The 24,709-nt window shown below is 40.1% G+C and overlaps 2 protein-coding genes across 2 annotated transcripts in view; both read left to right on the forward strand.

Annotated features, from left to right (window-relative positions):
• cbfa2t3 (CBFA2/RUNX1 partner transcriptional co-repressor 3) overlaps positions 1-12,559 on the forward strand; it is a 48,459-nt gene extending 35,900 nt beyond the window's left edge. The window contains exons 5-11 of the mRNA XM_016453200.1: positions 2,922-3,103; positions 4,415-4,695; positions 5,497-5,582; positions 6,580-6,808; positions 7,791-7,859; positions 11,141-11,331; positions 11,953-12,559. Coding sequence (XP_016308686.1) covers positions 2,922-3,103; positions 4,415-4,695; positions 5,497-5,582; positions 6,580-6,808; positions 7,791-7,859; positions 11,141-11,331; positions 11,953-12,297 — 1,383 coding nt within the window. The 3' untranslated portion in view covers positions 12,298-12,559. The remainder of the gene's footprint in view (positions 1-2,921; positions 3,104-4,414; positions 4,696-5,496; positions 5,583-6,579; positions 6,809-7,790; positions 7,860-11,140; positions 11,332-11,952) is intronic.
• Positions 12,560-18,738: 6,179 nt separating this feature from the next.
• pabpn1l (PABPN1 like, cytoplasmic) overlaps positions 18,739-24,709 on the forward strand; it is an 8,904-nt gene continuing 2,933 nt past the window's right edge. The window contains exons 1-6 of the mRNA XM_016453198.1: positions 18,739-18,830; positions 19,638-19,731; positions 21,035-21,102; positions 21,270-21,376; positions 21,463-21,550; positions 22,327-22,451. Of these exons, the coding sequence (XP_016308684.1) occupies positions 18,822-18,830; positions 19,638-19,731; positions 21,035-21,102; positions 21,270-21,376; positions 21,463-21,550; positions 22,327-22,451 (491 nt within the window). The 5' untranslated portion in view covers positions 18,739-18,821. The remainder of the gene's footprint in view (positions 18,831-19,637; positions 19,732-21,034; positions 21,103-21,269; positions 21,377-21,462; positions 21,551-22,326; positions 22,452-24,709) is intronic.

The raw sequence follows: 24,709 nt of genomic DNA on the forward strand, positions 1-24,709 counted from the left end.
GGGACACATAGAGACAACAGTTCAAAAACACATTCACAAATGTAAAAATCTAATTTCAGCATATAGATATTACCCATAACTGGTTGTAGAGAGATAATGTATCCATTGACCACAGAATGGAACAAGAAAATGTTTGGTGTGGAAAGTTGCCTTGGAGGCCCCCCACCCCCCATCTTCCACTATGCGTGTGTGCATGTTAGTGAGATATAGACTACACAAGACATATCTCATAGTGTGAGTGTTTTATTCAAAGCAGAGCACTGTGGTACATGGCACCCAGCACATTGCTCACAGGCTGCTGTCAAAGGCCTGCAGAGTGTTGATGTTACACATCTGTATCATCAGCCAGCTGTGTAATGTTATACTGACAGCCAGAGAGAAAAAAAGACAACAAGAAAGCAAGGGTGTGAGAGAGAGAGAGAGAGAGAGAGAGAGAGAGAGAGAGAGGCAGCACAGCCAGCAAGGCACAAACACATGGTGGGCCAGAGAAAGTGTCTGTTTTATCTCATCCTCTTTCTTTCTCTCTCTCTTAACACAAACCCTATTAAAAGAACAACATAACTGGCCATCAGAATATGCTGTGTTTTAAATACTGGTCAGCTTGGGATGCTGATGTACTAACATAGGTTGGACTAACTAACCTAAACGGCAAGCCTTATTTGGTTAACCAGCTTCAGAAAAACACATTATAGTTGACTAGATTAACCAGCATTGACTAGCATAATCCAACGATTGCCCCCACTAGGAATATTAACTTGCATAACCATCAAGACTTACTTTATTAACCAACATATGCAGAAAGCCATTCTAGTCAGCATTCACCAATAATGTCAATCACAAACCATAAGCTAGACTAATACCAAACGAGGACTAAACAGCATAAACCAGCCTGTATCACCAATAGACTTGTTAACTATCTTAACTAGGCTTGATCAGAAAGAACTGGTTAACCAGCTTCACTAACCAGATTTTGCTAGTGGTCCACTCAGGCCCGGCTCCAGAATCAAATCGCTGAGGGTGCTTTTTAAATTAGTGAGGGTGCTTTAACCTTAATATATAGGCTAGCTATATAAAGGTTTTAGTGCCATCCATTGCTGTCACTCATCTTAGTTCATCACAATCTCACAAAGTTATGTGATAATCAATGAAGTTCTCTACGCTGCACAATGAATATATTATTTTCATTGCACCTACTAAACTTTGTTATAATTAGATGATTCGTGCTGAACACAACACCTGCAAAAACTCAGGCGTTTTTTGACCGTTGAGTACAAGGAATCAACAGATATGTCTGTGATTAGCTATTGCTCAACGCTGCAAAACACGTTGAAATAGAAACCGATCTCCAAAGTGCAAACCATAATGCACTGGATTGTTTGCCAAATCTGCAATGAAATGCCATTATTACAGCTTTAACTGAGGGTGCTATTGATTTTGTTTGAGGGTGCTTAGTACCCTCTAGCATCCCCGTAGAACCGGGCCTGGGTCCAGTGGTACCAAACCAGCACTACTGATCCTGGAGATTTGCGTTCGTCTTTATGAAAAGAAATGCTCTCCTTTCTCACCCACATTTTATTTCTCTTTCTGTCCGATAGGCTAACTTGCCCCTCCTGCAGAGGGAGCTGCTTCACTGTGCTCGGATGGCTAAGCAGACCCCAGCCCAGTATCTGGCCCAGCACGAACAGCTGCTGTTGGATGCCAATGCCAGCTCTCCCCTGGACTCCTCCGAGATCATGCTGGAACTCAACGAGCATGGCAAGCAGCAGAGTTCTCCTGCAGACCTCAGCAAGGCACAAACACATGGTGGGCCAGAGAAAGTGTCTGTTTTATCTCATCCTCTTTCTTTCTCTCTCTCTTAACACAAACCCTATTAAAAGAACAACATAACTGGCCATCAGAATATGCTGTGTTTTAAATACTGGTCAGCTTGGGATGCTGATGTACTAACATAGGTTGGACTAACTAACCTAAACGGCAAGCCTTATTTGGTTAACCAGCTTCAGAAAAACACATTATAGTTGACTAGATTAACCAGCATTGACTAGCATAATCCAACGATTGCCCCCACTAGGAATATTAACTTGCATAACCATCAAGACTTACTTTATTAACCAACATATGCAGAAAGCCATTCTAGTCAGCATTCACCAATAATGTCAATCACAAACCATAAGCTAGACTAATACCAAACGAGGACTAAACAGCATAAACCAGCCTGTATCACCAATAGACTTGTTAACTATCTTAACTAGGCTTGATCAGAAAGAACTGGTTAACCAGCTTCACTAACCAGATTTTGCTAGTGGTCCACTCAGGCCCGGCTCCAGAATCAAATCGCTGAGGGTGCTTTTTAAATTAGTGAGGGTGCTTTAACCTTAATATATAGGCTAGCTATATAAAGGTTTTAGTGCCATCCATTGCTGTCACTCATCTTAGTTCATCACAATCTCACAAAGTTATGTGATAATCAATGAAGTTCTCTACGCTGCACAATGAATATATTATTTTCATTGCACCTACTAAACTTTGTTATAATTAGATGATTCGTGCTGAACACAACACCTGCAAAAACTCAGGCGTTTTTTGACCGTTGAGTACAAGGAATCAACAGATATGTCTGTGATTAGCTATTGCTCAACGCTGCAAAACACGTTGAAATAGAAACCGATCTCCAAAGTGCAAACCATAATGCACTGGATTGTTTGCCAAATCTGCAATGAAATGCCATTATTACAGCTTTAACTGAGGGTGCTATTGATTTTGTTTGAGGGTGCTTAGTACCCTCTAGCATCCCCGTAGAACCGGGCCTGGGTCCAGTGGTACCAAACCAGCACTACTGATCCTGGAGATTTGCGTTCGTCTTTATGAAAAGAAATGCTCTCCTTTCTCACCCACATTTTATTTCTCTTTCTGTCCGATAGGCTAACTTGCCCCTCCTGCAGAGGGAGCTGCTTCACTGTGCTCGGATGGCTAAGCAGACCCCAGCCCAGTATCTGGCCCAGCACGAACAGCTGCTGTTGGATGCCAATGCCAGCTCTCCCCTGGACTCCTCCGAGATCATGCTGGAACTCAACGAGCATGGCAAGAGATGTACCCCGGACAGGTATACACACTTTAACGCACACAAACTGGTCTTTCTGTGTACCATTTTCATAACAAATACCTTAAGTCATAAATATCTGCAAAGTCAAGCAAAAGGCAAAAATGTAGACAGCTACGGTTAATGTCAACACAACCTTGCCCTGGGCATACTTCTTTCTGTCTAGCTTCAAAATGCACACACCCTCAATGTAATGAGTGGAGGGTGTGGGAAGGTTAGGCCACACAGAAGGAGACCATGAGGAGGGTAGAGAGAAGGTGGAAGTGTGTGTGGCGTGTCTGCCAGGTGCTGCCAGTTGCCTGTGGAGCAGAAACAGAATGAGATGCTCTAACATCACACAAACACATATGCATACCAACAGACTCCATACATTGGCGAGACATTTAGAACTCTTGACAATCCAAAAATTAATTGTGGAATTTAAAGCACCAATATTTCTGTTTGTCTCCTCCTTTTGTTTTTCTTCAACTCTCGCATCCGCACTGTCTCCTGTTAATTCCCCAGTAGCTGTCCATATGTCAGTGATGTGTCCAGATGGTGATCTTGCTGAACCCCTGCTTGAACTGATCCGGGGGGAGGGATGAATAGAGAGAGAGAGGCAGAGAAAAAGAGAGGGGTGGGGGTAGAGGAATGGGCAATCCCCTACTTTAATCCATACACCTCCATCTCTGAAGCCTAGGCTTACCATATCACGGCAAGGGCCCCAGCTGTTGCTTTGAATTGTGGGACATCTGGCCACAACTGCAGAAATGCTGCAAAAGGTTGGAAGTTTTTAGGTTGGTTGTGGAGGCGGGCATGATGGGGTGTCGTACATGTAGCCAGATTCAGATGTCCAAGCCAACTGCACTCTACTCTCAAGTGCAAGAAAACAAGCTTGCACAGTCTTCGCACACACATGTATTTCATGCTCGCAGAAGGGAGAGGAGCTTTAGCCCTGAATGCCTGGCTGCTGCACTCAGCTAAACAGATTATTATCAACACTGCAGCACAGGCCAGCCAGATGGCTCCAAAACGCCAGTGTCACTGAACATCTGCCAAAGGGAGCAGCTCTCACAGTACAGCAGCGCAGGAGAGAGAGAGAAACGGGTGAGAACAGGAAAGATTAAGGGGTTGGGATTTAACTCATTTTCTTGGTATATGAAGGCTAGTCCACATATGGCTCACAGCTGGCCTCAACATTTGGACACATGAGTGGAGGGGCATAGAGAAAGAGGGAGGTGGGATGGGTTAGACTGTAAGAATGCAAAACTATCAATAGCCCTCTTTCCTCTTGAAAATGTCCTTTTTACAGCATTTCTACAATCTTTATAACAGGACCAAAGAGAGTGCAGGGGACAGGGATGTCTTGCACCCGGAGCACCTGGCCAAACGTCCATGCACAGTGAGCCCCAGTCAGCGCTTCAGCCCAAGCAGTGGTTTACCTGCTCACCCTCCCCCCAATGGCCTACCGACGCATCCACCCAATGGCCTTCCACATCCTAACCCTCCTGCCCCACAGCACTACCGTTTGGAAGACATGGCACTCGCCCACCACTACAGAGACGCTTACAGACACGCAGAGCACAGGGACGTCCGGGATCGTCACCGGCAGACAGGTCAGGGTGGTGTAGTCTATAGTAAAATAAACCAATAAGCTACTTGGGGCCATGTTTACAGTGACTTTACCATAGTTAAAGGGTTAGTTCACCCAAAAATGAAAATTCTGTCATTAATTACTCACCCTCATTTCAAACCCGTAAGACCTTCGTTTATCTTCGGAACACAAACTAAGATATTTTTGATGGAATCTGAGAGCTGGCTGACCCTGCATAGACAGCAATGCTACTGAAATGTTCCCAAGTCCAGAAACGTAGCAAGGAGACCTGTAAAATAATCCATGTGACATCAGTGGTTCATCCGCAATTATACGAAGCTACGAGAATACTTTTGTGCGCAAAAGAAAAAAAAAAAGACTTTATTCAACAATTCGTCTCCTCCGCATCACCCTGGTGCCATTTTGGAGAATATCCACTGGACGTACACAACTTATGCTGTTCTGTGTCAGCTGCATCACGCAGATATTCTCCAAAATGGCACCAGGGTGATGCGGAGGTTGAGTAATTAATGACAGAATTTTCATTTTTGGGTGAACTAACACTTTAAGTGGTGTTAAACAATAATTCAAATTATACACAGTCACAGGTGTACATATATACATGCAGTTTTACAACAAATTTAAATATGGCTAATCCTAACAGAGTTTATGATTTAGACTTTTGAATTTGAGTAATATTTCCAACTGCAGAAGTAATGGCAGGAGTGTAAAGCATTAAAGAATTGCACATACATAGACATGGTTTCTCTCTATTGTGATTACATTGTGCGTATGCTATTGTAATGCTGTGCTTGTGTTACAGCCGTGCATGGAACACGTCAAGAGGAAGTGATTGATCATCGGCTGACAGACCGCGAGTGGGCTGAGGAATGGAAGCACCTCGATAACGTATGTGTGACAAGATGCTTTGTTTTTTTTAATTATCTTTCATACATAAAGCAGAGAGCATAATAGTTGCTAACTCTGATGAGGGAAAAACAAGTTATATCAGATTAATGTGGTTAGAATTAGTTTTGGTTGCTGGTCCAAGGTGATCTAACTACCATAACCAACTTGACCAAGATGGTGCACCAAGTCAAAAACAAGGTCAACTAATGGACATAAGGAAGTGGTACAGGAGGTAAAAGGTGTGAAAGACAAAACAGAAGAGCACCATAGTGGAGTGGACATTGACAGACATATGGACACATGATAGTAGATGACTTAGCTCAGACCTTTTCTGGATGACAGCAAGGCCTTTGTTATGTTTTTTGCTCACCTCACCATTGCCTCTATACAGACTTACATTCAGACACATATTGAATAAAAAGGCCACAGATGGAGTGAGGAACGCAGTGGAGGACGTTCCCACTGGAGAGAGCAGCTGAGACAAGGCTTGCAGTCTGTGAAATCAGGCTTATTCTGGACTGTATCCAAATCTGAAATAAATACAGCCAACAACATACTCAGAGAGTGAAGAATGGCATCACATGGATGAGGGGAGATCTTATTGAGGGGAGGTGGGTGGTTGGGGAAGATGGGAGGAAAGAGGACGAGAGTGAGAGAAGGCTGTAGAAGCATGGGAGAAGAATGAACTGTTTTGGCTTCTCCCACTGGCAGCACAGCTGTTGCAGGGCTATTGTTGCTTAACCACTCAACCGCTCACTGCACCACTGGATTACACACACACACACACACTCACAAAAAGCGTTCGAAATATCTCATGCTTGTGCTGCTCACTACTGCATCAGCCCTTCGAATAAAATATAGCATCTTTTTTTTATTAGTAATGGCCAAAGAAGTTGCAATGTGGAAGTGTTATTGTGGACTATAGGATGTAACTGGTCTAATGTTGGTTCATAACATTCTCTTCTACTATTTCCCATTTCTTTCTATCTCTCTATAGTTGCTGAACTGTATCATGGATATGGTGGAGAAGACGCGGCGTTCCCTCACCGTGCTGCGACGCTGCCAGGAGGCGGACCGTGAGGAGATGAACCACTGGATCCGTCGCTATAGCGATGTGGAGGATATGAAAAAAGGTGGGAGCTCCACCCAGCGGCCTCCTCCTCTTCCTCCCCACCACAACTCTTCCTCCTCCAACACTCCTAACAGCAGCGACACACAACCGCTAGGTACATGCACCACTGCAGATGCAGCCGCAGATGCTCGGCACGCAGCATGTCTCACACATTCTTAGCGACCACCCTCGTCTAAGTGGTTTCCATTAGCCAACACACCACTCAGATTAATGTGATTTAAAACTAAACTTAACAAAAATCCGACCAGTCTTTTTAGGTGACCAGTCAGAAGTCAGAAGTCAGAAAGAGCTTTATTACCAACTTATGTTTACACACACAAGGAATTTGACTTGATGACAGGAGCTTCCAGTGCAGAAGAAAGTACGGACATAGTGCAACATACATGATAGTGCAGACATACATAGGAATAAAACAGTAGAAATGGAATATAACACTAATATAAGTAAAATAAATAAATAATGCACTATATACAGACGTAGAAGTGTAGGAAAAAAATGTTATTGTTTAAATGAATGTACCGATGTTATTTACAAGTGTGCAGTTTACATATGTACAAATTTCGAATTCTATGTATAAATATGTCAGTTATGATGGGCAATGTATAGTTAGCATGTGATCCCACATTTAGCCCACTTACCTTACCTTACAGTTTATCTTTGCCCTACCATTTCTTGTCTATAGCCACTGCCAAGGCATGGGGCAGCTAATTCTTGTCTGTCACACCATGTCCTAACCCACCCTGTTCCTAGGGACTCAAAGTACTGTATTTGGGTGTCTCTGTAAGCTAGCACATCTGATTCCACTCAACAAGTCATTAGTACAGTGATCTATGATTTGAATTAGGTGTCATGTAAGGGAGACATCCAAAATGTGCAGTACTATAGGTTCCTGAGAATAGTGTTGGGAAACACTGTCCTAACCAAGCACAACGAGTAATTTTTGTTGTCACTGAAAGCAAAAATAATTCACGACACTGCCAGACACAACATATTCAATATTTAAGAGGGATTTTGTATCAATGAAATTTCACTGTGATAGGGGCTACCCAAGTCGCTTTTTTCATGTTCTTTTACAGAAATCCACAGAGACTTCCTGCACCGGTCCCCGTCAGGCTACCTACCCGAGGAGATCTGGCGGAAGGCTGGTAAGTGCATTTGGACAGTGCATTGTCTACTGTCACCTACTTCCATACGTGCACACAGACATATGCACACTGGCCTGCAGGGCCTCACAGCCGTAGTTATGCAAGGCCAGGAGCGGGAAAGGCCGTTGAGTTCCGTTACTGTTAAGAGCTCTCCATCTGTCACGACCATGAAAGACAACAGCAGTTAAAGCTGCAGTGAGAATGCAGTAACCTGCCGCAGTCAACAGCAGAGCAGCACAGGTAGGGCCAATACACCTGACCCTGCCCGAAGAAAGAAAGAAAGAAAGAAAGAAAGAAAGAAAAGTGAGAGAAAAGCACAGCTGGATTGTTCTTGTTCACTAGAGTCTGTTTTATTACTGTAGTTAGATATATAGTAAAAGGTTTAGGGGGCTGTACATAAGCCTGCTTGCCCTCTGTGCCATGTAGGTCACACACAATACTGATGGGGTCAGCCAGAGCACAGGTGGTGTCACTCGCCCAAAGGTCAGAGATCAAAGGGCACTTATTAACTGTGACCCACACTAGTAACATTACAGCTAAGTAAAATCAATATGCCATTACTAATTTAAAATGCTGGAATAATGCTGCTGTTGTCTGCAAAACTTAGCTGCATTTTCACTGTGACAAAAGCCTTTTTAACTGCAGTTGTTTTTCATGCAGGTGCTACAAGTATCCCGCTCTCGCCAGCATTAAAGCAGCTCCAGAACAAGCAGGGTGAGTAACAGCACCTGCATTACAAACCAACCTGCTCTTTCTTCATTTTATTGCATAGATGGCCCTGTATAATTTTTCTAGTTATGGCTAAAAAAATGTTTGCAGGTGTTTCTCCTAAAATACCTAATGCAAACAAACGAGACAAATATTGACATGTATTAAAGGGGTCATATGATGCTGCTAAAAAGAACATTATTTTGTGTATTTGGTGTAATGAAATGTGTTTATGCGGTTTAAAGTAAAAAAAACATTATTTTCCACATACTGTACATTATTGTTTCTCCTCTATGCCCCGCCTTTTTGAAACGCGTCGATTTTTACAAAAATACCTCAAGCGTGTGACAGAAATGTTACGCCCCTCGCCATACTGTTGATGCCGTGTCCCGGCCGGAGCGACGAGACAAAAACATAAAACCCAAGGAAAAATTGAAATCGCATCATATGACCCCTTTAAGAGTGCAGAACTATTAAATTAATGTGGACAGCATAGCTCAAACAAATCAGACTTTGACGTATTTGATGAAAAATGTTTGAAATCATATTGAGATTTTTTTGGTGGAGTGTAAACCATAGTTTAAAGCATTGACAGTTCTCTTCTGAAACTTCCAGAGGTAAACCAAAAACTGAGATTAGCTACTAAAAGTGAGACTACTAAGACCTTTTTCGGAGGAGAAATGTTTTTAGAAACTGCTAATTCATTGCTGTCTATGGGAATTAATTGAGATATTAAAGGAGTGCCAAACATGAATATTCTTACCTGTGGGTGTCTAGATTTTCATGTCCTTCGGCCTTTGGTGAGGCCTGTCTTTGAAAATGCAAGAGAATAGCAAAAGGAAAAAAAATACTGTCATATCCCTGTGGGATTAAAACGTTAATATTGCCGCCCCATGTTTTCCATTATGTGCCAATTGCTCTAGCATCTGCTCCCAAGTCTCCTTGATAAACATTAATTAAATTTGCAAACTAATTTTAGTGGTGCATGTTCCGATTCTGATTAAGCAGTCTAGTGTTTTCAAAGATACAGAAAAACTGGCGAGAACCAAAAAGATTAAGAAAAAACCAAAGAAGTGAAGAATGAAGGCAGAGACAGGATGAAAAAATGAGGAGATGTGTGTGGGAGGTGCGGAGAGAACAAACTGAATACTAACTAGCTTTCCAGCTGAGACAGTAGTGATGTAGATGAAAACACACACACATTCACTCAGTCAGTCAGTAGCCTGAGGCAGAACTCTATGGAGAATTGAATGGAGGGTGTGTTATGACAGATATTTATGAGCGGGTTCCTCACAACCAGCTTTCTAGAGTAAACACACTATGGGGCAAAGAGTATAGAGCCCAGACATATGAAAAATCTGCAATAAGAATGTTTGTGTGTGTGTGTGTACACCCTGCAGCAATACACATGCATTCACCAAGCACATCATATCCTGACAGATTCTGAAATCACCCACATTCTGTCTAAACCATTACCCCACAAAACAGTAGACAGCATTCTAACATAAATGGAACTTTAAAAGTGACTGTTTTTAAAGGCTCCGCTTAGGAAACTCCTTATGTGAGGCGCATGAGAATTTGGTATTTGGTGTTAGCATGTTGCTAAGCTAACAGCGTGATACTAAAAGAATCAGAAAAAATGTTTCACACAAAAATACTGGGTAAAATAATTCATTTTAAATTTTATTTTACAATTATTATTTTCCATACTGAATGCAATACAAATGTATGTATAATCATTTGTAGTCTTAAAACGCCTACCATTTTAGATACATTGTTCTGCTTGTCACAATGCAAACTGGGGTTGCTTTTTCAGCAAATGATGGATGCAATGCTGCATTAGATTTTGGCCAAATATTTTTTAAGACAGCATGCATCTATTGTTTGGGACAGCCTTCAGATTGGAAATGTCACTCTGATGCCCTAAAATGTGGTTTAGGTCACCTAGCTCACTAGGTTTTAGAGCTTATGTTAAATGTTCACATTTAAAAAGGCCAAGGAAAGACAATGGAGCACAAGGAACCCTAATGTTCAGAGTTCTAATGAGTCAGGTGTTAGATTTCTATTTTAGACAACACCCGTACACACATTCACACCTGCGTGTCCTGAAAACACACGTAGGCCTATATACGCGAACACACAAACATTTACTCTCAAACAATGGCATTTGGTAGAACAATGGTAGAGCAAGGTTTGCCACTAGTCATCCTGGTTTTCCTTCTTCTATATGGAACGATCCAGCCTCAGTAATGAAGTTGTGCATTTGCTCTGCCATTTATCCACTTAGTAAAAAAATATGAAATATTTAATAATGTATTGTTAGGTACATAGGCAAGCTTGTGAACAACCTTTCAAGATGTCTACTGCCTATCAACACTAGAAATAATTGTAACCACTGTTGTTCGGATCAATTATTAATAGCTTATTTTTCTGACAGAATGTTTTAAATCTTGGATGATGTACATCTGTTTGGAGAGATGAAACAAGCTGAAAGCTTTGAGTGCCTCAATAAAGGATGTTGAGAGGAACAGCAGTGGTCTACGGGGATAATGATATTCCTTCCTCATTTCCAGAAGAGGCAGTAAATGAAGTGAAGAGACAGGCCATGTCAGAGATGCAGAAGGCGGTGTCGGATGCTGAGAGGAAAGCTCACGAGATGATCTCTGCTGAGCGCTCCAAGATGGAGAGAGCTCTGGCCGAGGCTAAGAGACAGGCCTCTGAGGATGCGCTGACTGTCATTAACCAGCAGGAGGACTCCAGTGAAGTAAGTACCACAAGTAGCCAATGTTCAGAATAGATGACTAGTATACTGCATACTGCCTACTATTGGATATTGCTTCAATTCATTCGTCACACTAAAGACAATGCTCTCTGGTTGTTCACTGCCCATTTTGGCAAAAGCAGCAGGTCATCTAGGTATTTTACACATACTGTATAGTGTACATACCACTGTTGGACACAGACAAGACAGGGGGTCTGTTAAAACTCAATGGGCTCAGGGGAGGCAAGAAAGACTCCAGCTGTATCTTTACCTGCTTGTATCGCTGTTGGACAGTGTTTCTTTAGAAAAACAAGTGATTCATACATTTTTTTTTGTTTTGTAATTTGTAATATTTGCATTATTTTTGTACAACACATTTTTTTTTTCTCATACAATATTTTGAGGAGGCACTGCCTCCCTTGCCTCCTCAAAGGAAATGAAGTAGTACTATATGATAGTTTGCCATTTGGAAACATATCCACATATTAACATGCAACATTAAATACAATAAGTCTCATAAGATACTGTACTCTGTGTTTAAGTGTATTCTTTATCATGGCATGGAGATTGATATTTGTTTGTAAGGCAATCATAAAACAGTCCTCGTTCATCTCCCTCCTACAGAGCTGCTGGAACTGTGGTCGCAAGGCTAGCGAGACGTGCAGCGGATGCAACACTGCGCGCTACTGTGGTTCTTTCTGTCAGCACAAGGACTGGGAGAAGCACCATCACGTATGCGGCCAGGGCCTGCCCGGGAGTAGCAGCGTGCCACTCGGGACACCATCTACCACCTCCATCTCCTCCTCGTCCAGTGCGCCCCCCACACACTCCGAGAGCACCCCTCCAGGCCCCTTGTCCCTGGCGGGGCAAACCAGCAGCAGTGGCAGTCCCAAGGAAGCGAGCTCCAGCAGTGTTTCTCGCTCAACCACTCCAGCAACACCCGCCCTGATGGATTCCTCGTCCCGCTGACTGATGAACCCCAAATCTTAACCCATTCCCAGCCACGTCTACTGCTGCTACAGCATCCTTCATCCAAAACAAGCTGAGGAACCTCCACCATACTTAACATCCTCTCAAAATGAACTACGGCAACCTGGCTTCCACATCTACATTAAGATCTTGTTTTCTCAATCTCCAAAAAAACCATCAAGGCTCAGATTCCTTCACAAAAGGATCTACTGTGTTTAAAGGCACAATATGTACGATTTTTTGATGAAAATATCCCAAAACCACTAGAACAGTGTTATATATTTTGCTGACTTGTGTACTTAAATTATCCCAAATGTTTTGAAGAATGTTTAAATCCAGAGAAATAAGCAATTTTAACTAGTGTAACGGACTGTGTCCATAGTGTCATTGCATCGCCTGCCAATGACGTCATAACCCCTCGATTTTTCTGGTTTTATTTTGTTGAAAACATGGAAACCCCAAAGACACTTTAATATGTTATGCATTTTATTAGACAGGTGACGAACGCACAGAGTAGCATTATAACAGAACTTTCAATACACTCAAATGTATCTAGTATAAAACAGCGCTGTTTTACTCCACATACGCATGACCGGAAGAAGCAGAAGCAGTCGACTGTGGCATAATAAAAGCTCTGCTGCTATTGAGCCGTGTATCGCGCTCGTCCTTCATTAGCAATCACTCCAGCGGCCTCGTTTCGCTTCCACGACTTTTAGCCCCACCCTGCTTCATACTACAGTGACCTTAATAAGTCTTTAATACATTAGCTCATCAATTAACATGATTTCTGCCCGAGTCCCGTCGGATTGCATCAGCTGTGGGGATGAAGACGACAACTCCCATGATTCCACACTCAGTCACGGCGTCATTATACTACGCCTTTGTTTGTTGTTTGTTTTGAATATGTGCCCTCTAGCGACAAAAACTTACATATTGTGCCTTTAATGCAACATGAGCAGGGTCTGTTATACTGGATGCCACCGAGAAAGCCAGGAAAACACGTATAGTTACACATTACATGTTTTATTCATGTATAAGACAATTTTAGGCATGTTACCTACACCCTTTAAGTGAGGTGAGCTCTGTGTGAATTGGGGTGGCACCATACTCTGAACATGTCTTGACCCAGGTAGGACTAAATATACAGTATGTAGGATGGATTCCTCTAAAATGACCGACAGCCGCCACTGCGGAATGTCAATAAAGGACAAGAGCACTCGGAATATCTTCCACCACAGAGCTACTTCCTCACAACATGACACACTGCATTTCATTTTTTGGCTTTAATTAAAACAAAAGAAAAGTCCAAAAATCCAAAAGAAATAATAATGATGATTAATAAGAAGAATAAAACCTGTTAACTACCTTGCTAGCGAGCCAAGAAAATCTACACCAGACTCACCTCTCTGTACTGACGTGAACCCAAATGAATTTTAAGTGAAAAAAAAAAGAACATGATCCAAACCTTTTTACTACACTGCCAAAGTTACTAAGAAGCACTCATCTTGTAACCAAACACAAACAACTTCACCTCCTCAGCAGTAAAGCCAGCCCAGAGTTCCACAGTCTGTGGAGAGGTGGCATGGTGACTAGACACTCAAACCTTCACTGTGCCCACTGTGCTGCCCACTCAGATCCTGAGGAACGCAGACTTTAGCCCGGATCCATGGCTATGGCAACGGAGGGTCGCACCTGGGATGTTTAAAGCACGTCACCCAGTCCGCCGCAAAGAGAAATTACATGAAAACGAAAGAGAAGGCGAGGATGAGTAAACGAAAACAGACAGATTGGCCTCAAAAGGAAAGACGAACGCAACGGAACTGCCAAAAACCTCATTGGATTGTACACTAAGAATGAGCCTTTTCTTGTGAAACATTTTCGTTTGGTTTTCCTAAAGCTCTCTGAATGCTGAGACATTACATTTTGTTGTACGATTTCATTCTCCCTCGTTTTCCAAAGCATGACAAGACTGTAGAGTCTCACGAGACTGGCGTAGACTTGGTTCTCTTTTCTCTCGCTCTTTCTACCTCCCCCCATCTTCTGTATGTTCATCCCTTTTGTCTCCTGACAGAACCTCTAAGCAGATATCCATGAAGGGATCAAACGTTGCTTGTAGATATTACTTTCTGTTTCTGGATGTCTCTGTCTTCAATATCTGCTTGTGTGAGTACTCAGAACGAGGAACGCGTTCTTTCTTTGTCTTCTTTTAGGTTTCAGCCGAACATTGGACAGAAAAAGACACTCTAATGGGAGAGAAGCTGTGATGTACCTATTGTTCGATTTGTTGTATCAATATTGATGATGAGAATCCTCATGTAGAATATTTTATATTGCTCGCATTGTAAGACAGTGAGAGAACGGAGGTGCAATATGAAAAGAGAATTCAGCTACTGAATGGAACCTCAGAAACGGCCCTTAGGGTATCTTATAATATAAATACACATATAAATATATCTAAAATTACCACAGTAAATTAATGTGAATGTACATAGTATTTAAAAAGAGGTCCAAAAATGAGTTTGCCAAATAACCTTTAAAGTATAATGTCTAGAATTTAATTTCTCTCCATTTAATCTTTTCTGTCTGAATGATCATTTTACAACGTCTGTTGTAACAGTGGAGGAGGAAGAGGTGTTCACATCACTGCTCGTGTAGATTACTGCCAGAGGACTCTGCTTATGGACACGCTGGGTGAGACGTTTTTGTAGCCATAAGCGTGTCGAAGCAAATGGCATCATTTTAACGAAACCACAATAAGACTGACCTAGCTCGCCCCGCTGAAGTTCACAGACTGGCATTTGGGAGGGAAGCTGCTAGAATCTGTGTGAAACATTGCCATCCTTTGGGCCAAAGTGTCACTGCAGTGGTCCAATGTGTAATTTGCACACACAAACACACATGCATGCACAAACAATCTCAAAACCAAACCCTTGATTATCCATAGTCCAAGTGTCTGACGCAAGAATCAAGCAAACACTATCTGGTTCTCATCTGGTTTTGCTACAGTTCCCAGATTTTGCTTTGGACATCAGGTTGTGATCCAACATAGATCCGAAACATAATCCGTATTTAATGTAGTCTGGATAATATCCGTAGAAGTTGCTGTGTGCACCGAGCAAGCTCTGCTGATCTCAACATTCATGTTCCTTAAGGGCTGTTCGTGACGGCAGTTACAACGGAAAAGACTACCCCTCAGAGTAAAAATACTTTGAATTTTGCCACCAGCTTACACTTGCAACCCTGTTTACAGCCTTTGTTTTGGTCAGATATCATTTTCTGCAGTCTAATTGAAATGCCAATTTTGCTGATTACGTGGCGTACCTCTGATACGGACCAAACTTGAAAGGTCAGTTTTTTTTGTTGGTGTTGCTTTAGGTGTGAGGTGGGTTGATGGTTTAACTTATCATGTGGCATGTGCTAATTATCTATCTTCCTATCGGATTTCTAAATTAATGTATGAACTCATTCAGGAAATATCAGCAACACGTGATCTAAAAACCAGTGAATTACTAGAACACCAGTCTGATATTATAGGTCTCTCTCTCTCTCTCTCGCCCATTTTGAAGAGGATTTTTCATGAACCATCCTCTCTTTCCTTACTAGCTACCTCCTGTAAACAAATCCAAGGCAGTTTGAATGAATGAAACCACTAGCAGACATGCAAATCTATCATCCTGCCCAAGCTAAACAAGACATTTCAACATAGAAACTCAAAAAAATGATATGTATATTTTGTCCACATTTTCATGTCTATACAAGTGATGGGCCAACAAAGACCTGTTTTTTTCATGGGCTGTTATACAACAAATTAAGCCAAAAACACTACAGAAGTACGTAGCGATGCAAAAGCATGCACTCTTGTGTTACTGTTGTGTTACTGCGGCATTAACCAAACTCAGTTCTCAAGGGTGTAAAGTAAAGTTAGTTTCAAATGTCTGTGCCGTTAAACCAGATGTGTTATTATTCAGGTAGCTAAACTTGGACAGTGGAAACCAACTTTAACTAAAAAACTTGCACAGCAAAATTCTCTTTAAACTGTTGCTCTGCTATGACTTTAGTTTACCTGTCTGTAGAAGAGTACTGACTGTAGAAAAAAAGTGTTTACATTCATGCCCGCTATGGCAAGTCTTAGAATTGTTGTGTCATGAACTGTCCTGACATATTCAGAATGCAACGAGTGAAATTGAGCTTGCGCCCTGAACATAAAAATATCTCGTAAATATCCAAAACGATAAAAGCACAGACCAAAGCATAACTGCACATCCATAGAAGCCGTTTGGACATTGCGTCGCCTAAAAAAAGCAGCCTGAACGTGGGTGAGCGACTATACCCATAAACCAAAGTGTACAAAATGACCATGTTGAAAGCACAAGACAACAGTAAACACATTAAGAGAAGAAATCTGTACTATAATTCCAAGCCAGGGGAGTGCTTGTTCCTGGCATCCAAAGCATCAGATAAGATTACAAATGATTCTAACACTTAAACCAACCTTGCTCAAAGATTTCATTATGGGAATGCATGAGTGTGAGTGAGAGATTAAAAAAATAGAGTGAGAGATACTTTCTATTAATGATTTTGCTAAGGAACTTACTTGAATCTCAAGAGCTTTAAAATAACACCATTAGCAAAGTTATGGTAGAGAACTTCCATAAACTCATATTAAGCTTTGCATGTCTGCTAGTCCAGAACTCATACAAATATATATTTGCAATATTTTTGGCCATTCTGTTCCTAACCAAAATCAAACCAAAAACAACACCATGCAAATGCATCTTTAACTGTGTGCTGTAATTCCGCTGTTATCTGGCATAACGAAGGGCCGTCATTCTCAAAGCAAATTTGTGGATGCCTAGATTTGGTCAGCATTTGGCCTTGTTAGTGAGCCCAAGTTGGGCAGCTGCTCCGTTCAAAGATTGACATTGGGAAAGAGAGAGAGAAACTACATCCTACACATTAAGCGAACACATTCTTTAAGTAAAACGGATGCTGAAGGATAACTAGTCAACAACCTGTTTTTAGTTATGACCTGTTTATCTTGACATCCCAAAAGCCCTTCTGAAAAAACAAAACAGCTTAAACTAGCCTAAGGTCACCAAGCTGGTTTCTGGCTGGGAGACTAGCGATACTACCAAAACCAGCTTAAAAGAGCTAAGACACGACCAGCAAACCATTGGGCTGGCTTAAGTCATTTTTAATAAAATATCCCTGCATATCACTAATGTTGTCCAGCATCACTAATGTTTTTATTTTCTTAATTTTTATTGACTATACCATCCACTAAGGCTAACGGAAAAACTGTAAAATGGAAACCTTTTATCACAGAACACACAAGGCTGTAGTAGAAACCTTACACTATACTGTAGAACTGAACACTGCTCTGACTAGCAGAGTGGGCCGGGCATTGAACACGCACACGATAAATGCCATAACATACATATTTCTGTACTAACAAAGGCTTGGTTTGATACATTTAGGCAAACATGATATACTGTATTGTGCAATACATCATTACAGGAAAAGGCATTGTTTCAATAGGAAAGGTTGGTGTGTTAAATCATTTTTGTTCTCTTTCAAGGTCCTGTTATCATTCTCTAGATGATGTGAACTGTGCCAGGAGAGTTTTATTTATTTCTTGCATGCTCTTTTCCCCCTTTTGCAATTTCCTCACCCTCTCTTACTCTGCGCTTCGTTGGACATGTGACGCTGTAAACATTCTAAATCAGGTTATTGTCTGTGTTGAGATACGTATCTGTGTAATTAAAAGGACAGTGAAATATGACTAGTCTCTCAATTTGTGGATTTTTTAACATGAAAACCTTTCTCCACAACAGTCGTATGTTTAAAATCTGGACTGTGATATATGCCTGTGTCCATTTATCAAAGGCGGGCTCCAATGAGGTACAACTGAAGCCATGCTCATGAGTTTATAGACATCAGTTAAAAGTATGAAATCCCACCCATCATAAGAAGAAACATACATACTGATGTCTTGCCAGCTATCTATCAACCACATTGGTCACTGACCAGAATTCCTAGTGAATTGTCCACCATTCCTAGTCAAGGAATCAAAGACATTATTCCAATACCATTCAAGTAGCCATGTCAAAATATAATATGACAAAACACACATTCCTATAAGAGTTTATTTGACTAGGCAGGTATTATTTTTGACTATTTTGAGAAGGTTATTTGGTAATTTTTTAGTTTTGATAAAGATTAGGCCTACACAATATCTACTGGGACTAGTTTTAGTTTACTGAGAGATCTTACTGGATTTTTAGAATGTCTTATTTAAGTGAATTAGGATTTGAATATAATTATATATTCATTCAGGATTTTTTTAACCTCTACATCACTTAGGAAAAAATAATCACCTCAAATCTCGATATATATATATAAAAAAATCACACCTGTTTCTTCTATTACACTCAACAGCATTTGATTAAGTTAGTCGAGTCAGGTGTGTTCGTTAAGGGCTGTAACAGGAAGGCTGTTGGGGCTGATGTTGTAAACCAGCGTAGATGCATCAGGTAAAGTTGAACAAACTGAAAAAAAAATATTAATTGTATTATGTCTATTTACTTCGCTGTGAACAATAATAGCTATGTGCTGGGCAAAATCGTTAGATATCACTAATAGGCGAATATCGGACGTTTCACATATAAAAATGGCGGATCAAATTGTCAATATCACAGTCCAGAGTCCAGAAGTCGATTATAAGATAATATCGTTCGCCTTTTCATCGCGTCTTAAACTATTTTTGCTGTTTTATTTTTTTTTGTAGGAGAATGAAGTTTAAATTGCACAATTAATAAATACTGTGAAATCGCGACGAACATACACATAGGCCTACCTTACTGCAGTCTGTCAGTCTTATCGAGAATTTCCACACAAAGGCCTTGGCAGTTTGGTATGGCGGCCTTAAGGGTTGTAAAATATTTTATTGCACTCAACAAACCAAACATGACTAAACATTTAATTATTTTGAACATTTAAAATGATTGAAGGTTATATTCCTAAACATATCAATGTATTTTACATTGCTAACCCCCATTAAAGGGACAGATGACCCCCAAATTATTTTAAGACTTAAGTTTAAGTTTTTACCATTGTTATAATGACATTTATTATTTTTAAATAGTCCTGTAACGTTTTTAACATGTCAAAATTAATATGTGGTCACAGAAAACAAAATCATACTAATTTTCTAAGAATTAGAAAAACCGTTTAAAATGTCATCCTGCAAGAGATGTCATGCCATCTACCCATGCACATTTTTTTCTTAGTACATACTGTAAGGAGCTGTGTTTGTGTGAAAAATCATCTTGTTCCTTCAGGAGCTGGATGCGATTCAAACTCATGTGCTGGAAATGGACGAGTCTGACATGCAGTATGAGGTAGAGAGACCGTTTCCCTACAGCCCTCAGGCAGGTGAGCAGCCAGCTGGCCCACACCTGAGCCCATCTGCTGGGTCACAGTGTCTTATCACTGCCCAATGAGGCATGCTCCAGAAGGGCTGTCCTGCAGCCCGGCGTGTAGTCTTATCTAAGGACATCTCTGCTTGCGCAGGGACAGCCTTCTGTGACAACTGTGAACCCCTAAATGCTCCAAAGACACACATATAGAGTTCCTACACACTTTGGCAAGTCCATGTGTACTATATAACATAAGTGTCATTTGTCTGTTATCATGCCATCCTCTAATTGCAAAACATGGACTTGGCTGACTAATGAAATTGAATTATGTAGGGCAGACCGGGGCTAGTTTTCTCAATTTTTTTTAACAGCTGCAGTTAAGTTAGTTTTCGGTCCATTTCAGTATGAAGTCTTGACTGAAAATATGAATATTTCCATCATCACCAGGGAAAAAGAGAGTTCATTTAAAACACAATGAAAATGTTGTTAGTAAATGATGAGAATACTTAAAGAAAATGCTAAAAAAAAACAGTCAAGTCACCTTTATGCAATACAGATTGTGTTAAAGCAGCTTTACAGTGCTGAATGGGAAAATGTTTCAATGATGCAAACAAAATTCAATTCTGTTGTAAAGCAGCTCTAAAAGGAGGACAATAATAAACAGTCAATTTTTCAGTTAAAGTCAGTTCATTGTTAAAATCAGTTAAAAAGTTAAGTATAACATACAGACATATCAAACAATTGTTTTGCCAAACAAAATTAAATAAATCACATGAAATTAAAATGGATGAAAGACTTCAGTTAACCTTTTTTTTTACTTATAAAGTTGACTTTGCTTGTGTGGTTTTATTGGGTACACTCATTTACCCAAATAGCTTTTGCAAAAATATTAGAATTACATTTTTAAAAGTAATGGCGCTTTATTGGTATATGTGGTTCTATCCATGAAGAACTGAACCTTTCCATTGTACAAAAGATTGGTTATAGTTGAATAAGATTCTTAAATTATTATTTTTTTTTAAATAAAAGGTCAGTGTTCTTCTAAGAACTGTTACTGCAAAAAACACCTTTTAGGTGTATTTGGATGATTTAATTAACATAAAATATTGTAATTTAGGCAATTTTTTTACACTAGTGCTACTGTGTTTGTACAATTGGGATTTTCACTCAACGCCTTACAGTTACTGAATTATATGGCCCAAATATAGCACTAGCCCTGGACCTCCCTATCTTGTATCACCTTAAATGACATTCATTATTTAAAATATGTTAATATTTTATATGATTATAATTAACTTTATAATCTTCCCTTCCCTCAGGATTATTCTTCAGTATGAACCATGAGGAGAAAATAGATTCTGATAGGAGATCTATCTATGTGGGGAATGTAAGCTGCTTTCATTCTTAAGATCTCCTTTGCCAAGTTGTTACTGAAATAAGCAGAAGAGATTTGAACTTTATGTTTGGTATTGTATTTTATTCATGTATTACAGGATTCCATTATTTGTAGTGTATGTTTATGGAAGACTACAAGCAGTATTGTTTGACTTACAGGTGGATTATGGAGCAACTGCAGATGAACTGGAGATGTACTTCAATGGCTGTGGCCACGTTAACAGAGTTACAATCCTGTATAATAGATTCACAGGACATCCAAAAGGGTATGTACCAATATGGCTCCCAAAAAAAAAAAAAGTGTATATATATTTAACATAAAACATGTTTAATGAGTATATTTTCCTTGTAGTTTTGCATACATTGAGTTCTCAGAGAGGGAGTCTGTGAGGACTGCCATGACTTTAGATGAAACACTATTCAGAGGACGTGTCATTAAGGTGAGATGGAAATGTACTGCAATGGGATATAGTTATGCATTACATGGCAATGAGGCACCACAGCTGGATGTGGCCCAAATCAGTTTTGGGGTTGACCGAGTGAACAGAAAAATATCATGTTAATTCTGATATTTTCAAGTATGATCTGAGCCACTTTCATATGTGGGAATAAATTGGATAAAGGAATACACCATCTGTTGATAATGTTTTAGATTCAAAAATAAGGAAAAATAAAAGAAAACTGTAATCATGTCAGTCCGTAATGATGTCAGTCACAACTGAGCATTAGCTTTACCAACACTGCATTTAAAAAAAAAAAAAAAAATTGTTCTTCTGATGAACATGCATTCACTTAAATAAAGGTTCTTTATTGGCATTGATGGTTTCTTGAAGAGCCTTTAACATCAATGGAAACTTTCCATTGCACAAAGGTTCTTTACAATGGAAAAAGGTTCTTCTGATTGTTAAAATGTTCTTCACACTAAGACAAAAGTGGTTCTTTTAAGAACTGTTCACTGAAAGGTTTTTTGGGGAACTTTATGAAAAACCCCTTTGGAACCTTTATTTTTTTAGGTGTGATAGGCTGCATGTTTCAGTTTAGTGTCTCCCACATTTTAATAATCATGTAAAAACAAAAACATGAGCTGAAAATCAGAATTGGGCACCATTGGTTGCGGTGTCAATGTAGGCTCCAGTGTCAGTTTGTTTGTCATAAATCATTTTGGATTAAAATCTGTGACAGAAGACCATTTCACATCAAGCTCTTTGTGCACTAGGTATTGCCAAAAAGAACAAACATTCCAGGTTTCAGGACTACAGACTTGCGTGGAGGTTGGTCCCGAGGACGAGGTTTCCGTGCTTCGAGATTTTACAACCCATTCAGGGGCTGCCACTTCATTAGGTCAGTTCTGCCAATACATAACAGTAGGGCTGTGCAATTAATCGCATGCGATTGTCAAGCGCATCTCGTCAGTAAAGCCGGTTCCGTGATTGGTAGTAAATCGCCATCACCTGCTTTCAGATGGAGCGGCATTTACTACACAGAGCCATAGTTCACTGACAAGCTAGGCAACATCGCGTTCATAATCAAATTAAGTGGTGAATTTACCAACACCGCAAAACAGCACCAGACAATTAATTCTGCGGGTAAAATACTTTGTGTATTTCCTGTTGCTGTAATTCGATGGTTGAGAAGACTGAGGCGGATTCTACATTTGTGAGTAGGGCTGGACAATAATTCAATATCAATATGTATCGCGATATAATTTTTTTCAGTAATGGTGATATGATTTTTAAACACATTTCCGATATTTCGATATACATTACCAGTGTTTCCCATACATTGATTTATTTGTGGCGTTTGACTTCGTTGAATAAACATGAGCACTGCACGTTTCAAAATCAAAACGCGTCTATCGTCTAGCCCTATTTGTGAGATGGGCATAGGCCTACTGCGGGGTCGGAGAAGAGAAAGAATGTGGCGGATGAGCGCAGACAAGCAACAGAAATTAAGTTTAACTAAAAAGAACAATTTGTTTTTATTAAATCATAGTCTACATATAAAAGGAATTAATACGCGAAATATATTTGACTCAAATAATTAACAGATTAACAAAACGAAAGAAAAAAGACAATAATGTAAAATATGCTGCTGAGATTGGTTCATTTTTGTGGCGCTGCGCTCTGCAAAAGTTCACGGAAAGGAAACCGAGATGACAAGCGCATCCTAAAATAAAAGTAAACACATTGCAGTTTCGAAGGATCTGTATGACCAAAAATTACGGAGTATTTTATGTTTCCGCTGTTCGATCGCGCCGGCGCCTCACGCACAAACATACAGCATTGCAAACGTTGCAGCCGTTCATTATCAGAATAAAATACAGTCAACCAAATATAGATACACTGGTTAATTAAAATCGTCCGTACAATCCGTGTCGTTCAGCCTGAGCTCGGGCCAAGCACATATTTGTTAATGTGAAGAGTGATATTTTCTTTTTTTTTTCTCGGAAAGCGCGTTAAGTAGCCTACAAAAGCATGTTTACATACTAAATAGGCAGTGTTGGGCAAGTTACTTCCAAAATATAATACAGCAATATAACGTCGTCTTCCACGTGAAATTGAGCTAAACCATTCAACACACACATTCAACCTGAATTAACCGTAGTAACACACATTGCTTTCACTTATTGATGACATCATACCCTCGACCGACAGGCATAGCAGATTCTCATTTGTGAGATGGGCATACTGCGGGGTCGGAGAAGAGAAAGAATGCGGCGGATGAGCGCAGACAAGCAACAGAAATTAAGTTTAACTAAAAATAAGAATTTGTTTTTATTAAATCATAGTCTACATATAAAAGGAATTAATACGCGAAATATATTTGACTCAAATAATTAACGGATTAACAAAACGAAAGAAAAAAGACAATAATGTCAAATATGCTGCTGAGTTTGGCTCATTTTTGTGGCGCAAAAATTCACGGAAAGGAAACTGAGATGACAAGCGAGATGACAATTTTATCCTAAAATAAAAGTAAACACATTGCAATTTCGAAGGATCTGTATGACCAAAAATTACGGATTATTTTATGTTTCCGCTGTTCGATTGCGCCGGCGCCTCACGCACACACATACAACATTGCAGCCGTTCATTATCAGAATAAAATGCAGTCAACCAAATATAGATACACTGGTTAATTAAAATCGTGCGTACAATCCGTGTCGTTCAGCCTGAGCTCGGGCCAAGCACATATTTGTTCATGTGAAGAGTGTGATATTTTCTTTTTATTTATTTTTTTCTCGGAAAGCGCGTTAAGTAGCCTACAAAAGCATGGTTTACATACTAAATAGGCTAATAGTTTAGCATTCAAATACATCGCGAATATGGAAACATTTGGATTCGTGCCGAATGATAAAGGTAGGCTGCGTGAGAACAAAGGCGTTTGCTTTCAGTTTCGCTTTAAATTAATTCGTTTTGGCTTGTTTAGCAACTTATAGGCTATTTTTCATTCTTGTTTTTTTCTGAATAGTTCAATTTAAAGGATTTGTTGTGGAGTGAGGAGAACTAAAATAGCCTATAGTAATGTTTGAAATCATTTCTTTGTATTTTCCGGTATTTTACATTATTTCTGACTGTAATAATAAAATATGACAATGT

This window comes from Sinocyclocheilus anshuiensis, unplaced genomic scaffold (assembly GCF_001515605.1).
Source record: "Sinocyclocheilus anshuiensis isolate Anshui unplaced genomic scaffold, SAMN03320099.WGS_v1.1 scaffold1317, whole genome shotgun sequence".
Classification (NCBI taxonomy): domain Eukaryota; kingdom Metazoa; phylum Chordata; class Actinopteri; order Cypriniformes; family Cyprinidae; genus Sinocyclocheilus; species Sinocyclocheilus anshuiensis.